At 36.9% G+C, this 19,081-nt stretch overlaps 1 protein-coding gene across 2 annotated transcripts in view; it reads right to left on the bottom strand.

The window, feature by feature from the left end:
• Positions 1 to 406: 406 nt before the first annotated feature.
• The window catches only part of LOC144958349 (WD repeat, SAM and U-box domain-containing protein 1-like), a 32,892-nt gene continuing 14,217 nt past the window's right edge, over positions 407 to 19,081 (bottom strand). The window contains exons 10-13 of one of the 2 annotated variants that reach the window (XM_078890292.1): positions 17,729 to 17,938; positions 14,095 to 14,247; positions 11,982 to 12,693; positions 407 to 10,232 (exon numbers count right to left, since the gene is read on the bottom strand). In XM_078890292.1, the coding sequence (XP_078746418.1) occupies positions 12,533 to 12,693; positions 14,095 to 14,247; positions 17,729 to 17,938 (524 nt within the window). In that variant the 3' untranslated portion in view covers positions 407 to 10,232; positions 11,982 to 12,532. Of the gene's footprint in view, positions 10,597 to 11,981; positions 12,694 to 14,094; positions 14,248 to 17,728; positions 17,939 to 19,081 lie in introns of both variants that reach the window. The other variant, XM_078890291.1, reaches the window with a different exon arrangement.

Below are 19,081 nucleotides of genomic sequence, written 5' to 3'. Positions count from 1 at the left end.
AATAACCAAGAACAAACAGGCAGAAGATTTACAGAAAAAAAATATCCCCTGTCAAAAATACAATCACAAACCAAAGAAGCAGGATAGGCTAGTAAAGAGAAGAAGAAACGACATCACTATCGGATCGTACACCCATGCGAACATCATTGGTATATGATTCAAGGGTGATGCTCCCATCCAACCACCCGCAATTCCCCTTTGTTTTACCTTTTCTTGGGTGCTTTCATTGTAATTCTATAACTTTTTACTATCCCATTTTCTTCCTTTTTACTGGCGCTGATATGACCTAAATGCGTTGCAAGCGCCATAAAACTTAAAACCTTTAAAAACTCCAATAAACCCAATAGCAGCGCTCCAAACTCTTCCCCACCTCCAATAGTTTAAGAAAAGGAGAGAACAAAATAGCAGTCAGGAAACAAGACAGGTTTTATTTATCACAGGATATATTTATAAGAATAACAAAAGATTTCTGAATAATACACAAGATACTTTATAGAAAAATAAACAAAACAACTATAATTTACATGAGACCACGCGTCTCAAAATGATATTCTGTCGGGTTAGTCTCACAATTACAGATTAGTATAGATAGTATGCGCTTGGCTAAGAATCTCACAACATTGCCATCCGGAAGTATAACGCACCAACGCACAAAACTATGTGTAACCATGAACTTTTATAGCTTGGTTAATACAGTTTAGTGAGAATTCGTGGATGGCAAAAAAGACCCGAGTGACGTCAATTTCATTCTATCAATACTGAATGTGAAATCTTGCTTATTGAATGTACGATTCTTGAACTATTGCGATTGGAACTTTGAACTAGTTCCCAATGTCACTGCATGACCTTGGAGGATTGGAGGAAGTGTGTATCAAAATGGCATCACGTCAGAACAGACCTGCCTCCTAAGTATGAACAATTCATAGAATTACTTAATCCTCTCCTTACCACCTACAGCAAAATCATCACATTTGTTACGACACAATATACATTTTACTTATTCAGATTTAATTTGTACATCACAAACTTTGAAGAATGATCTTTGTTTAATTAATAAGAACATAAAGTGGAGAGCTTGTTTGAGATTAAAAAATCAATTTTTCTGCTGGGTGTCTGCCATTTTGGGAAAATACTGAAAATGATCGGTTAGGAGAGATTTAATTACAGTTACAATTATTTCAGAAGGTCATGAGCATCTTTAAGTCATTAGGGGCAGCGTGGCTCAGTGATACCGTCTTTGCTTCGTATCTGGAAGGTACAGAGTGCGATCACCCGCTGCTGCGCTGTATCGCCTTGAGCAAGTCACCTCGGCCTAGCTCAATTTGCAGTGTTCCACTGCGGCTGATGCCTGGGTTATTCCAGTCTTCCCTTGGAATATACCCTAGAGACAAATTTCCCCTATGGGATGAATAAAGAGAATTTTATTATTTTAATTTTTTTATTATTGAAAACTATGGTTGGTGCCATTGTACATGATTTTTATGATTTTGGGGTGTTATTTAATCCATGAATGTGAGGGTAAATTGTTGATTTTTAAGTTAACTATAGCAACGCTTCATCAATGGGGACTTTCCACCTGTACACTAACCCGCCTTCTTGGAAATGTTAAAATTCGTATTTTTTAAGAGATAAAAATAGTAGTCGCTATAGTTTACTTTATATGCCAACAGTTTACCCTCACGAGGATTAAATAACACTTTTAAAATCCTGTAAATTATATCGTCTGGTACCAAACTTTCATTTTCCCTGTTTGAATGACTTTGAGATGCTCGTGAATTTCTGAAACTGGAGCCGAAATTTCGTAATTCTACGGATTGTGTATGCTTTGTGGACAAGAACCCGAAGCCCCACAGAATTGTGTCGTGACGAGGATTCTGGGTGGGTTCTTGCCTGTACACAAATGCCGAACGATCTCACCATCTGGATGGACCATTATAATTGGCTTCAACAGTCATGACGTCACTTCCCTCGTAATGATGCATAGTAACTTAGTAACTGGCTCTAAACTATCGGAACAATGGCGGACGCCCGTATGAAATATTTCTCTCACGAGAGGAGACAAACGTTATAAATATGATCATGTTTTCACTTTTATACATTCTGATCACATGACATATGAAAAGTTCTAGCCAGCATGAAGAATAAAAAGTACCATGCTGCTGGCCGTTGCTGGGGGATGTGACATCAGACTATTGAATCCAATTATAACAGAAGTGCGAGACCATTAGTAGACACTGCTGCTGTCTTATCCCGACATGATACCAGATTGACGAAATGGACTGCATATTATTACAATTTACAACCAAATTTAACCCATGAAAATAAATGGGTGGTAGACAAAGAACTTACAGATGTGCAGGTCTAATAACCCAAATTGTTATGGGCATATTGTTATCATGGAAATATTCTCAGACTGAATTGTACTTATTTGCAGGTCTGATAACCGAAATTGTTATGGACTCGTACTCATTTTTGTAATAGTAATAATTTCATCCCCAATTGTAGTTATTTGCAGATCAGCTGTTAACCCAAATTGTTATGAGCATATAATATTGTTGTAATGGAAATACACATACTCTCAATCCAATGTAAAATAATGTCTATTACATTAATGATAAAACAGGCTCATAATGCATTGTAATGGAAATACACATACTCTCAATCCAATGTAAAATAATGTCTATTACATTATGATAAACAGCTATAATTGCATTTGTAATGGAATAACATACTTCATCCAATGTAAAATAATGTCTATTACATTAATGATAAAACAGGCTCATAATTGCATTCAGCTATCGGACTTGCAAATGTATAATTGTAGGTTGTAGATATTGCTATAACATTATAAAATAATATTTTAAAAATGTGTTTTAAATTAAAAAAACAAAACAAACAAGTATCATGGAACACCATCCATTGTTTATAGTTTGCACTAAGGAATGATGTCCACAAAATAATTTTGATTATTTCCATCAAAGTGATAAAATAAAATAAATTAAAAGAGGCGTGCAGTTAAAGGGAGGTAATTCATGACGTTAAAATCCATCCATCCCTTTCTCAAATGCACACATACACACACACACATCCGTTTGTAACTTGATCTAAATCACTACGGAGTGCTTATCAGTGAACCCTTATTTATATGAAAAAGAAAATGTGATGAGATGTACAACCCAACATAAAACTGTCTCGAATCAATGGGACACAGATATTAAACGTTTTCAATAAGAGAGCAGCAACAGAAGTGCAGCTTTCAACTACATGTTTTTTACTGCTCTGTTAAAGAAAATGACAAAACATGACATCAGTTCAAGTCAGATCGAACTTTGCTCTTAAAAGGCTAGAGAAAATGCAAATGACGACGAAGAAGGCTTCGACGAATCGTAAGGCAATAGGAAGTGGGTTTGAACACGGTGTTTCAATAGTAACAAACTTTTAACGTATTACATGTAATATATATTATACACACACACATTTTTCTCAAATTTATTCATTTTTTAGAGCGCATGCATTGATTGTGGCCCTTATATATATAATTTAGTTCGGTAAAAGTAGAAAGAAAAAGATAATGGTATCGTTGAGGGATATTATTAGTAGATCTATACTTACAAAACAAAGACCCAAGAAAAATAAGGCAAATAGGACAAATATGGTTTGATTTCAAGGGTTTTAAGCGTTTGCAGTCTACGACAATTTTAGCTAAAGTAAAAACGAAGACGACAGGATTGTCAAAAGATTATATTTTATGAATATAAACTTTAGATGATCTCGTTTTGTTTTGTTTTTAAGAGTTTTATGGCGCTTGCAACATATTTAGGTTATATCAGCGCCAGTAAAAAGGAAGAAAATGGGATAGTAAAAAGTTCTGGAATTACAATTAAAGCACCCAAGAAAAAGTAAGACAAAAGGGGAACTAGGAACAAATAGGGATCAGATGTAGAATCCAAGAGCATACCACCAATGTACTTAGTTTGAGATCACCTATAAGTCTCATCCGGACACAAGCACAAAATCCAACAAAGAGGAAAACACTCAAATGCTTACATTATACATTAAAAATAAATATAATGATACATAACAGAGAGATGATTTACAAGGAAAAAAATATCATCTCCCAAAACAATAACTATGCATTCGACTGTTTCCCTCCCAGCCAGGACTCCGAACAGGGCCAAGTAATCTCATGTCAAGACAAAGACAGAAAGTATGTTGGAAAATAGATATAAGGGGATAGAAGACACAGTATGTACCTCCCTGCCCACTATGGGAGGTCAGGATCCCCACCCAGTTAGGTGATCTCAAAAGCTCCCAGGAAAATTAGTAAAACAATGGGATGATACTTTAAATAGAAGGCTGAAATAAAGTAGATATCGAGTAATCAATCCGTCTCATTTGAGACCATCTAAAAGTCTCACCAAGACACAAGCACTGGTTCCCCTCTTATACTTATATGGGTACATCCAAAAGATAGCAAAGGGCATTTGTAGTAATAAATAAAAGCTAGATCTCTAGCAATGTACAAGCAGATGATAATGTTTGTTTGTTTTGTTTTTAAGGGTTTTACGGCGCTTGCAACACATTCAGGTCATATCAGCGCCAGTAAAAAGGAAGAAAATGGGATAGTCAAAAGTTCTAGAATTACAATTAAAGCACCCAAGAAAAGGTAAGACAAAGGGGAATTTGTTCAAATAGGAAACAGATGTAGATTCCAAGAGCACACTATCAAAGTACTTAGTTTGAGATCACCTAAAAGTCTCATCCACACACAAGCCCAGGTCCCAACTAAGAAGAGGGATACACTCAAATGTTTAAAAATCATATATAATATTTAAACAAAACAATACAGTGCATAACAGGGAGATGATTTACAAGGAAAAAAATATCATCTCCCAAAACTCTAACTATACATTTGACTGTTTCCCTCCCAGCTAGGGTATCCAGCCAGGGCCAGGACAAAACCAAGTAATCTCATTCCAAGACAAAGACAGAAAGCATGTTGGAAAACAGACATAGGGGGATAGAAGACACAGTATGTACCTCCCTGCCCACTATAGGAGGTCAGGAACCCCACCCATGATAATGTTGTAAAATGCTTGCCCCACAAGCCCATTTTGCAAATTACATCCTGCAGTCTTTGAGGGAATTCCATGTGTTGCTCTTGGTTTATTTATTCATAATACAAGACATTAGGAATTAATAATATTAATAATAATACTGAAAACTTATAATAATAATAAAGAGCTATAATTCCGAGACACTAGATTCTAAGCATTTAAATTACAAATGAATTTGGCTGAAACAAACTCATTCGCACACACATACATACACATACAACACAACAGAAGCCAGACACCTATCTTGCTTCTCATATCATCTACTAAAATTGAAACATATGTTTTAAGCGATCGTTTAAAAATAGCCAACAATTCTTTTTCACGAATGCTCTGTGGTAAGGCATTTCAAACAGAGGGTCCGAAATGAGAAAAGGTATTTGTTTTTGTTTTTAAGGGTTTTACGGCACTTGCAACACATTTAGGTTATATCAACGCCAGTAAAAAGGAAGAAAATGGGATAGTAAAAAGTTCTAGAATTACAACTAAAGCACCCAAGAGAAAGGAAGACAAAGGGGAACTGGGAACAAATAGGGATCAGATGAAGATTCCAAGAGCAAACCATCAATGTACTTAGTTTGAGATCACCTATATGTCTCATCCGGACACAAGCACAAAATCCAACAAAGAGGAATACACCCAAATGTTTACATTATGCATTAAAAATAACAAACATAATAATACATAACAGAGAGATGATTTACAAGGAAAAAAATATCATCTCCCAAAACAATAACTATGCATTTTACTGTTTCCCTCCCAGCTAGGACTCAGGCCAGGGCCAGGACAAAACCAAGTAATCTCATTCCAAGACAAAGACAGAACGCAATTGGAAAACAGATAAGAGGGGATAGAAGACATAGTATATACCTCCCTGCCCGCTATGGGAGGTCAGGATCCCCACCCAGTGAGAAAAGGTATTGTACAGAAGGATAGACAGAAACCATGTACTGTAGAATGGAGTGATTAAGGCCAGTTGGGCTGACTAAGACCAGCCCCGAAATGTGCTCCCCAATTTGAAAATTATAAAACAAATATGGTAAAATTAAAGTGTAAATCATTTGACATATGTATTTCCCCCTTTTCCATACTTTAGGAAAAGAACATCGGACAGAATATAATATATATCATATAAAGATGTTTAAATAGTAGTCTTTCAATCGGGGGATGGGGTGGGGCACATTAGGGGCTGGTCTTCGTCATTCTATAAATTTAGTTTCAAATCTTTAGGCATAAAGTAAGCTTTGATTGGGTACAAAAAAAAAAACCAATGACCCCATTCCACGGTAATGATACAAGAATTACAACGGGCATGATAACACACTAAACACTACACAACATCTCGTCACATAATATCAATTACATTTTATAAAACATATACGTATATTATATACGTAATATCAAATTATATTCTTATAAAACATATCACATCATATAATACACCAAATAAGGCAATACAGGAATGCATCCATTGATTACAACTGAAACAGACTGGAAACGGGAGACAGACGACAAAGTTATGACATACAATGTCATGACCAAGGAAAAAAGAGTAAGTTTAATCTTTGCTTTAATCTTGGAAACATCCTGAGTTTTCTATTATATAAATCTGCTATGCGCCAGAGCCAGGACAAAACCAAGTAGTCTCATTCTAAGACAAAGACAGAAGCAAATTTGAAAACAGATATAGAGGGATAGAAGACACAGTATGTGCATCCCTGACCGCTATGGGAGGTCATGAACCCCATCCAGTGAATTGTTTGTAATTTCATGGAGAATTTCAGGTGATTGATTTTGAAAGCCTGATCTTAACTCAAACTCTCGTTGTGTTCACATGCTTGGGCAATCAGACAATTTTTTTTGACTTTCATACATGTTGAATACGGTGGAGTGAAAACAGTTTGTGAAATGAAGATTTTAAAAAAGCAAAAAAAAAAAAAAACAACAACAGGTTTTACACTAAAAACTGGCTTTAAATATCTTTGCTTTTTCAATAGCTAGAGATGATAATAATCGATGCTCATGAAACTTTACATTGATGTTATTCAAAGGTAAAATGAAACTTTTATGCATTGGAAATCTTGTCTGGATAAAAATGGAAATGACCATCAAACAATTCAGGGTTTTTCGGCGCTTGTGACACATTGAGGTCATTTCAGCACCAGTAAGAAAGGAAGAAAATGGGATAGTAAAAAATTCTAGATTATTATTAAAGCACCTAAGAAAAGTAAGACAAAGCGAAGGAGAATGGGACAAACAGGGAACAAATGTAGATTCCAAAAATAGTAATCAATTGCTCTTGTCCATTTCACACTACAGTGGATAAACGAATGACTCAATGGGCCGAACGGCTCTGAATGACTACAGAGATGCATCGATGCTCCTGCTTTCTTTGTAAGATATCAAGTCAAATAAGACATTTATATCATAAAACCCCACCCGTAAAGAGGGTCAAATGTGTGACGTTGTTTAGAAATAGTATGTAGATTGCCATAAAAATAACAAATAGAAAAGAAAGATCATATTTTTAATAATTAGGCCAGAAAACGTCCTTTATATATATAAATATAATTAAAAATATTAAAATGATTCTTAAAAAACTCTCAAACATGAGACTTGATGAAATAATTCCTTGAAGTCTCAGGTTTGAGAGTTTTTGACAAGACGAGGGCCATTTAATCCATCGAAATTTGAAGGATGAATTTTCTGGCCAAAATTAAAAAAAAAAGTGTTTTGACAGAGTACAGCAGAACAGGGAACGACATTATCTATACGACACCATTTTGTGACCAATCCTCGAAAAACACCTCGAAAATCAATGAATGTAATTTCAGACTGAACCTGACGCTTAAAATGAGTTTGTTTAACCTGAAAACTGAGTTTAAACAAATGACCTCTCAGTCAGGAGGGTGAAATTTCTTTCATAAACTTTATAAAACTTATAATTCCAAATCCCAGGAGAATACTAAGTTGCTTTAAAAATAAACATTGAAAACAAATATCGCCTTACAGACGATACAATTTACACTTCATTCTTTTTATTTGTTTTCAACGTTTATTTGTTTATTGTTGTGCTGATGAAGGATTTGTGTTCGAAACGTTCATTGTCTGTATTGGTCTCATCCAAAACCTCTTCATTATCACTCTTTCATTAGTATTTTTTACACTCAGTTCATTCCGACATGTTGCCAGTACCAGATTAACGTGGATCATGATGGTGACGTTTTGCATGCAGGTTGGGTCTTCAACAAAGAATACAATGAAATAGGAAAGAGTATTTTTGTATGCATAGCTAGTAGTAGTAGCTCAATACTCATCACACCTACACATTGTCATGTCTGGAATATGGAAAAGATGCCATTAGTTGGATAACAAATTTGCAAGTTCAACAATAATAATATGTACAAACCAAGGATGACTCGGTACAAACTGATACACACAATGCAAAAAGTATTCCTCAATCTCAAAGATTTCTTGTAACTAAGTAAAGTAGTCGTTCAGAGCCATTGGGCCCATGGAACCTGAGTTTATCCCGGTTTCTATAGTGTGAAATGGACAATAGCAATTGCTTGCTATCCTTTGGATAGGACACTAGTCTACCGCAAAGTACTTTCCACCAGATCTAACAGACCCAGCTACCCAATCACTGCTGGGTGGACAAGGGGGGTCGGAAAAAAACAAACTCGACTGCACCCGGGATCGATCTTAGTCCCTTTGCGTGTGAAGCGAGTGCTCTATCAACTGAGCTACCTCGTAACTAAGAATCTACAAAGAATTCTCGTCATCTCCAGTCTACAAAGATTCCCTAATACCCAATCATGAACGGTGAGAACGAAAATCGTCTCACTGTCAAACATGAATTACAATTATTCCTCACGTATTTTTCTTTTTAAATAATTGTCCCAGCACAGTTGAGGAATGAATGCAGCACTGTATGTATCAATCTAATAACAACAAAGAACAATTACTGTATGGCATAAATAAATAAATAGTCTGTTTGACATCATACAAAACATACTCACACTAATCAAACTGGTTATAACAATATATTTTTTTTGGGGGAAAAAAAATAGAATTCATTAAGTTGTGTCCCTTTCCAACATCGAGTGGATAGGACCTTTTCACTGGGCTGACATTGGTTACTTGGAAATTAGACAGTTCACAACTCTCACAGGAAAACAAAAGGAGAAACTGTAGGAACCTATTTTACATTTATAAATCAACAATTGGACCGAATTATAATTAAATATGTTTTGCAATTAAGTTTTTATAAAGCGCAATATCCACTAAACGTGCTCAAAGTGCTTTACAAGAGGTCTCTGGCCAACAGCAACATTTAACATTTAAGACGGGATATGACGCCTGTTAGGCGATATTACAATTTTTTTCTGCAGAGACAAAGCTGTTATCGGCCAGGTACTCATTTTACACCTGAGTACGGTGAGAGAATGTGAGCAAAGAGCCTTCTCCAAGGACTTGGCTATGCGTAAAGGCTTGAACCCAGGACCTTCCGATGCGAAAGCAAGTGTCATACCACAAGACCACTTAGCTGCAGAATAGAGCTTCAAAGTCCATTTCTAAGTATACTGGTAATATTTATGCACATTTTGTGAGCATTTATATAGCGTAATAAACACTAAACCTGCTCAAAGGGCTTTACAAAGGGTCCACTGCCAACAACAGTCTCTAAACAATTAGGACAAGACAAGACGCGTGTAAGGCGATATTGTAATTTTTTTTTTTTTTTTTACGGAGACAATGCTGTTAATGACAAACTTGAATCCTTGGAAAAGGCTCTCTATTTACACGTGGTAGACCACTATGATCCTAAAATGAACGATTGATTCATGTTCCCATAATATATAAACTATCTTTAGCTGACGAATCTTTCTCTCCAGGGCAGTCCCAAAATTATGGAACAAATTACATAAAGAAATCGATGAAGCCTTCTCAAGCTCAGTAAATTTAGGAGACTGCGCGGCTATGTGGTCTAGTGGTATGACAATCGCTTTCGGATCGGAAGGTCTTGAGTTCGAGCCTCGCTCGGTGCATAGTTGAGTCCTTGGAAAAGACTCTTTACTCACATGCTCTCACTGTACTCAGGTGTAAAATGACTACCTGGCCATTAACAGCGTTGTCTCTGTCGGAAAAAAATTGTAATATCGCCTAACAGGCATCATGTCTCGTTCTACATGTTATGTGTTACGGTTGGTCAGGGACCCCTTGTAAACGCTTTGACTTTGAGCACATTAAGTGGATATTGCGCTATATAAAAAAGCTCAATTTTTTTTATTATTTTTAAAACCATTCCTATTCAGGCAGAATTTTGAGTAGTTAAAGTATTTGTTTGTTTTGTGTTATCTATTGTCTTTGAATGTGTAGTGCCTTAGAGCACCTTGGGGATTCTGCATACTGTATAGGTTAATCATTACATCACATTACATAAACTCTCTCACTGAACTCAAGTGTTAAAAATGAGTGCCTGGTTGTTAATTAGTGCCGCCCTGAGGACCGACCGAGACCGTCCCACGGTCTTTTTAGCTGGATCCTGGTCCGGTCCCAAAGAGGAAACGCCGCGGTCCTCACTTCTTATCACCTTTCAAACGGTCTGGCGCCATACTAATCCCCGCATGAATTTATTTGCCTCGGTTCCTTTCCTATCTTCACCAATCACCAACCCATCCCACTTAATTAATCGACCCACAACCACCCTTGCCATACACTAAAAACGACCAGACGACCATAGAGGCAAACGACCACCTTCCCTCCACTCACGAAACCGCCCTTTCGTGTGTGAGATGGTGAACAGGAGGCGCAACGCCTTGGACGTTCCATTATACGTGGTAAATTTCAAAATTACTACACCATAATATCGAATGACAATGATCTATGATGGGATGACCCTCTTTCTAATGGGTTATTGTTTGACATATTAGACTTACATAGATGGTGGTTGTGTGTTGTGTGGTTCAACCTAGCAAGTTGCAAGTCTGATTTTTTATTTATTTTGTCATCTATTTAGCAGCAACTCCTTTCTATCGCATTGTTGTCATTTAAAAATATAAAAATATTAAATATTCGTTGGTGTTTTAACTAACAACGATAGATTTCATTAGTATTCTTCCTTCCAAAAAAACCAGTCTAAACGTCTGTATTTTAAAAGGTCCATAGAATATTTGGCGGCCCCGATACTCAGTTGTATAGAGCACTCTCTATACGCATCAGCCAGAGATCGATCCAGGTGTGTAGTCGAGTTTTTTTCTGAATCCCTCTACTCAGCATGAATGGGTAGCTGGGTTTGTTAGTATCTGGCGAAAAGTCACCATCGACCCCCACTTACTTTTTATTAATTACCGCAACCACCCTCCTCTATTTAACTTCACGTTTCTTTACATTCTCAATGCTACGCTGCCCTACTGCAGTTTGTGTTGTTGATGTGTAGAGGGGGGGGGGGGGGTGCAGTGCTGTTGTATAAACGCCACGAACAACTCGATCAACGCATTGGGTGATTTCCACTATCTCCGTTAATGGGGATAATTTCAAATTTTATTCACGCTAAATTATCGAAGTAACAATGAATACTGTGTATCAAATAAGAAGCTGCTACTCCCTCTTCTCTAATTAGTTACATTGAATGAGTGTGCACTATCTTTCGTGTGTTTTACTCCTGTAGACCACGGTTTTCATCGTGTAGCGGTCTTTAACGGTTCAAGAATGAACGATCCCATGGTCCCAAAGGTCAAAACGGTCTCTCAGGAATGTTCAATGTCGAAAAGGACCGCCGGTCCTAGGACCGGTCCTTGCGGTCTTCATTTCCCAAGGACCGTAGGACCGTGGTCCTTAAGCTTGCCAAGGACCGCCCCGCACTATTGTTAATGGTGTTGTCTCTGTCAAAATAAAATGTAATATCACCTTACAGGCATCATGTCTCATCCGTCATATTATTAGGTGTTTCTGTTGGTTAGGGATTCCTAATAAAGTGCTTTGAGCACATTAAGTGGGTAAAATTCTATATAAATGCACATTAAAATTTTAAAAAACTAAATAAAATATTTTTCTTTGATTCTAAATTAGAATCGTGTCAACTAAATCTGACAAGTAAAATAATTTTCTTCTATTCTATGTAGTTTTCTTTATGGAAAAAAAAAAATTCCCTCTTTCAAAACATGATGGTTAAAAGCCTTTTTTTATTTGTCGTAAATTGACTGACATGATGCACTCTGATAGTGCTGTCCGCAAAGAAAAAAAATAATACAAAGACTAAAGAAAACAACCTCCCCCCCTTCCCTGCAAAAACCCCCAACTGATTAAGTATAAGTAACAGATCTGCATGAAACATCAAAACCCAGATGTCCATTTTATCAATTCGGGTAGATTTGAATGGACATCCGTTTCTGTGACTTTTCTTGGACGTTTATCTATGCACTCTCCGATTGCTGTATATATTTCTGTATCATCATCTTGAGCGTCCTGTTTGGTGTGAGTGTAGTAGACGCTAGGAGGATGTTGGTCATCGGGCTCCTGGCCTCTCCCTGGCCCATCCAGGCTGTAATGGCTGGACGGTCATAAGTGTAGCCATCTGTAGAGGTGATATTGAGAGTTGAGGAATACAAACATTTCATTTCAAGTAAAAATATAAATAAAATGCCAATATTTAAGAGGAGGACATGGAGATGGGTTGGTCACGCCTTTAGAAGAAAGGGGATCAACATTACTCATCAATCCCTTGATTGGATACCCTAAGGGCTAACCCGCACCGGAGACTGACTCTGACGACCCAACAATGCCGTCTTCCAGATAAAGACGTCGGGCTCGAAAAAACCCGACAGAGGACGTCAGGTCCTTGGTATGGGTAGGTCTAGCGGCTCTTCTCTTTATTCTTAGTATATAGTCTGTGCCGGACGTCTTTATCCCGAAGACGGCAGAGGACGGTAGTTGGTGTCAGTCTCCGGTGTGGTTTAGCTCTAAGGGACACAAAAGAAGCAGACATGGAGGTGCTAACTAACAGGTGAATTGGAAGTGACAAACCTCACCTTGGAGGCTACATCAGTGCCTGCCCCATTCACTTTTCTGAATTAAAAATTCACCCCAAATACCGGAGCATACTCAAAGTCTCAATCGTTTCTATGTTACTTGTTTGTGTTGAGAATATTGGCATTAAGCTTAAGTGCTGGCCAACTAACTTCGCAACGTTTGTGGTTGTTGAACCCGTGACCTCAAGAAGTCGGGGAGAGAGTGGCTCAAGATAGACACCAAGTTTGAAACCACTTTTATTGGAGTGGTGGATAGCTCATACAATAGAGTCACACTCTCTCCGGCCAGGTGGAGTTGCCCTACCAGTACGGTCGCGGGTTCGAGCCCCCATCGTGCCCCAAAATTTTTATTCTCTGTTATCTTCTGGCACTTTCCTACTCACTTCATTTCTTGTTATTATCAACATAAGTGCCTGCTCCACTCACTTTACTGAATTAAAAGAAGAAAGCCAATGACAGAAACAGATGGTGGATGGCGGCCCTATGTTCTGCAAGCAGCAAGTGTAAGTCAATATTTAATGATATGAAAATGATATTGGTAAATTCGCTGACAGAACACTTAACTTGCATGCAAACAAACCCATTTTAATCAATATTTTCAGACCCTTCAGTCCATCTCAGCAGTCATTAAGTAGCTGTACCTTTGTTCACCTGATACAATCTCAAAGGCTCAGAGCTATGGTGTCTCGTCTTCAATGTTAAGTGCAGAAAGTCATAAAGAAAGGAACAATATTTTTTCCTTGTAGTAAGGGGATGGATGAGATGTTTGTTGACATTTTGATCCTTACCATTGGGAGGGTTCAGGGAAATTGACCTCCACTTTCACCACAGTGATTTTCAGGGAAATTGATTGACATCAACTTTCACCAAGTGATTTTCAGGGAAATTGATTGACATCAGCTTTCACCTGTGCCCCACCAGCCCCTTTGCCCATACAAGTCACTCACCACAAGCGATGACAGGGTCTTTCATCACCTCACAGGATATCGGACATATGAACTCTCCTGGAACGTTGTCCCAATCCTTCCCACCTGTTGATACGGGCTGTTGTTGTGACGCTGTACGAAGGCGCAAAATCTTGTTACGATGACCAAGGGCACCTAAAAAGATTTTTAAAAATAATGCATTATAGGATTTGAGGAAACATTGCAAAATGTCTTAACTGCTGAAGCTTCTTCTGTAGATAATGAAATGGCTGTCAAAATGTTTAAATTGCTGAAGCTTCTTTTGTAGGTAACGAAATGGCTGTCAAAATGTTTAAATTGCTGAAGCTTTTTCTGTAGATAATGAAATGGCTGTCAAAATGTTTAAATTGCTGAAGATTCTTTTGTAGATAACGAAATGGCTGTCAAAATGTCTAAATTGCTGAAGATTCTTCAGTAGATAATGAAATGGCTGTCAAAATGTTTAAATTGCTGAAGATTCTTTTGTAGATAACGAAATGGCTGTCAAAATGTCTAAATTGCTGAAGCTTCTTCTGTAGATAATGAAATGGCTGTCAAAATGTTTAAATTGCTGAAGATTCTTCAGTAGATAATGAAATGGCTGTCAAAATGTTTAAATTGCTGAAGCTTCTTCTGGAGATAATGAAATGGCTGTCAAAATGTTTAAGTTGCTGAAGCTTCTTCTGGAGATAATGAAATGGCTGTCAAAATGTTTAAATTGCTGAAGATTCTTCTGCAGATAATGAAATGGCTGTCAAAATGTTTAAATTGCTGAAGATTCTTCTGTAGATAATGAAATGGCTGTCAAAATGTTTAAGTTGCTGAAGCTTCTTCTGGAGATAATGAAATGGCTGTCAAAATGTTTAAATTGCTGAAGATTCTTCTGGAGATAATGAAATGGCTGTCAAAATGTTTAAGTTGCTGAAGCTTCTTCTGTAGATAATGAAATGGCTGTCAAAATGTTTAAGTTGATGAAGCTTCTTCTGGAGATAATGAAATGGCTGTCAAAATGTTTAAATTGCTGAAGCTTCTTCTGAAGATAATGAAATGGCTGTCAAAATGTTTAAATTGCTGAAGATTCTTCTGGAGATAATGAAATGGCTGTCAAAATGTCTAAATTGCTGAAGATTCTTCTGTAGATAATGAAATGGCTGTCAAAATGTTTAAATTGCTGAAGATTCTTCTGTAGATAATGAAATGGCTGTCAAAATGTTTAAATTGCTGAAGCTTCTTCTGGAGATAATGAAATGGCTGTCAAAATGTTTAAATTGCTGAAGCTTCTTCTGAAGATAATGAAATGGCTGTCAAAATGTTTAAGTTGCTGAAGCTTCTTCTGGAGATAATGAAATGGCTGTCAAAATGTTTAAATTGCTGAAGATTCTTCTGTAGATAATGAAATGGCTGTCAAAATGTTTAAATTGCTGAAGATTCTTCAGTAGATAATGAAATGGCTGTCAAAATGTTTAAATTGCTGAAGCTTCTTCTGTAGATAATGAAATGGCTGTCAAAATGTTTAAATTGCTGAAGCTTCTTCTGGAGATAATGGCTGTTGTAATGCTGTACGACTAGGAAGGATTTTGTTATGATGACAGATGTCACAGAAAAAAAAACAAACCCCAAACAGATCATAACATTGAGTAGGTGAAGTAAATTGGAGTAAACGATTGTTGAAACGTCAAACTTTAGTTTAATGAATGAGATGAATCTATCAAATATTCATATGTGTCAGTGCATGACATAATCAGTCGAAAGGTGAAAATTTTGGATTTGCATTTTATTTGCATTTTCTCAAAGAATATGCTTCCCAAAACATTTTAAATTTATTTGAAGTAAATCGGGTGATTTGTCATGAAGTTATGGTCAAATGTATGGGAAATGTATCCAGCAACTTTTCTCAAATTTCATACTTTTTCAACTTGACTAGCTGTAAAAAATATTTAGAAATGGAATTAAGCTTTGATATTTCCCGAAGATGTACAAAAATGGTTGATTTCATCATTTATGACTAGAACTCATTTTTTATAAAAATTGACCTTCTAACTACACTTGACAATATTTCAATTCAAGCGTTTTCACCATCCGACTGATTATGTCATTCACTGTAACATATTTATCATTCAATATTGCTCTGTTAGATTAGAGTTTTGGCTACAAGATGAAACTCTGTACCATATAGAGAGATTACTTGAGACCACAATTATTTATGTGGCTCCTAGGAGTTACATTTTATTTCAACCATCATAGCATCATTGTCTCCTACTGTAACACGGGAGTCAAGTGATGTGTGGCAAAACTCTGAACCATTCACTGTATCTTGGTGTAGGACATCACACATAATCTCACTTGACTTGAGTTTAAATGTGTAATTATCTAAAAATAAACACAAAACCCCCAAATAAACTTGAACTTTTATAACTTTTATAAAGCGCAAAATTCACTTAACATACTCAAAGCGCTTTACAGAGAATCCCTAGTCAACAGCAACACTAAACATGTAGGACAAAACATGATGCCTGTTAGGAGATATTACAACTTCTCTGACAGAAACAAAGCTGTTAACGACCAGGTACTCATTTTACACCTGAGTACAATATGAGGATGTGAGTAAAGAGTAATTTCCAAGGACTCCGATCTGAAGCAAGTGTCATATCTCAAGACCATATTATAGCCGCACGATAGATAGAAAGTAATGTAAATATTGCTGCTTGAAGACATAAATAACAATGTGAAATTGAATGTAAGCTTCAATTTAATATACGAAAACAGATAAAATGGATGTTACGGGTTTCCCCTTTATCAACAAATCAGGATGAATGAATCTTAACAACACCACCAGCACATTATCTCATTCGTCTGTAGTGTTTCATTCATCCTGTTTTGTTGATAAAGGGGAAACCTGAAACGTCCATTTTTATCCGCATATTAAATTGAAGCTTACATTCAATTTCACATTGTTATTTCCAGTACCTGCCCGACCCGTCTTGAAACACGGACCAAGGAGTCCAACGCCTGTGCGAGCTGCAGGGTTTCCACTAAACCCCACGGCGAAGTGAAAGCGAGAGGCCCTCACGGGCTGAGGGAGGGATCTCTTGGGTGACTCACCGAGTCCCCGGAGCGAACCGCCGGCCCGGCGGTCGCCGCGTTGACGGCCCTGTCAGAGCATGAGTGCAGGCGTCGGGAACCGATAGAGACGATTATTGTTCAATAAGACTTGCAATACCTATAAATTTCACATTCAATCGATTTGTAAAACCAATAACTAGAGGTGCCTAAATGAGTCAATAAAATGGAGATAAAGATAAAGGGAGTAAATCTGACTCATGAATGAACAACACAAATCAAACGACGTTTCGGCCTTTATCAAGTAAACACAAAATATATATGGGTATATATTTATATTAGATTGTCATAATAATTTTGGTGAAAATGTGTGTGTGTGTGTGACACAAACACACACACACACACACACACACACACATTTTCACCTATATCATTATGACAATCTAATATAAATATATACCCATATATATTTTGTGTTTACTTGATTTAAAGTAGGCCGAAACGTCGTTTGTTTTGTGTTGTTCATACATGAGTCAGATTTACTCCTTTTATCTTTATCTCAATCAATTTGTCTTACCAACTCCAAGGGAATTTTCCAGGTCAGAGGCTGTCAAGGCCAGTAGCTCCTTTCCATCAATTGCATTCTTCCGGAAGTTTCCTTCATACTCCCCGAGGCCTAGCCAATCCAGCCAATGGCAGACATCCTCTACACTCCACGTTTCCATGGCAACCTGACTGAAAGGGCTGTCTTCTGCCTTCTCCTCGTCCTCATAACCATTCAATCCATCTGCAGGAAGAAATCATCATCATAGGAACCCTGACTTATATAGATGTTGACTTCTTAATCTATAATGATAATACTCTTTTAACTCCTTCAGTGCCATTGGATGCAATGTGCGGCCAGAGCAGAATCTGCAGAATCAGTGGCCAATGGCCGCACAATGCAGCAAGTCTTGAAATGGCAAAAATAATAATGTAATCCAATCCAACTTTCTACAAAAGTACTATAAATTGAACCAATGGTATCATTTCTTTCATCAGAACATTCAATTGGCCCTAGGGGGGTATTTTAATTGATATTTTGAATTTGAATGTCGCATTATCTTAGCTTGTCATTCTCATGTTGTCTCAGATGTCAGCCATTTTGTGACGGAAATGCCAATATAACCTCAGCATTCAAAGAGTTAATGGTCATTCAATCTCAATAATCACCATAATAATAATAATAATAATAATAATAATAATAATAATAATAATAATAATAATAATAATAATAATAATAATAATAATAATAATAATAATAATAATAATAATAATAATAATATTAATGAATGGCATTTATAGCGCACCAATCCCCATAGACAGCAGGCTTCATACACTAACACCATTAACGAGTGAAAAGAAATGTTATTAGTCTTTCTTTCAATCGTTTCTAGTTTGTCCTCATCCCTCTTAGCCCCCCGTGGTAAATTGTTCCAAAGTGTTGGTCCTTGCTTGGTGTTTAACTCTCTTGAGATCATATGCATAGAAAATCGAACAAATTTGTTCAAATTTCAATGAGGGTGAATTCGAGAGAGTTAAAAGATTGATCTCCCATTGTCTTCATCAATATTATAAATTCTATCCAAAAAGAAAAAAGGAAAAAAAAACCCCAGTCCTTCAGAGCCATTAAGCCCGTGAAGCCGGAGTTTATCTCAGGTTCTATAGTGTGAAATGGACAATAGCAATTGCTTGCTATCCTTTGGATAGGAAGCTAGTCTTTCGCAAAATACTTTCCAGAAAGAAAAATGTTGTCCTTCAGAGCCATTGGGGCCATCGAGACGGAGTTTATTTCGGTTTCTATTATGTGAAAAGACAATAGAAAAAATATGTTATCCCTTGGACATGATGCTAGTCTATCGCAAAGTACTTTCCACCAGATCTAACAGAC

Source organism: Berghia stephanieae, chromosome 12, assembly GCF_034508935.2.
Source record: "Berghia stephanieae isolate SIO BIC M18660-M18661 chromosome 12, UCSD_Bste_1.3, whole genome shotgun sequence".
Classification (NCBI taxonomy): Eukaryota; Metazoa; Mollusca; class Gastropoda; order Nudibranchia; family Aeolidiidae; genus Berghia; species Berghia stephanieae.
Note: the sequence above shows the minus strand (reverse complement) of the source record. Positions and strands in the feature narration are given on the sequence as shown.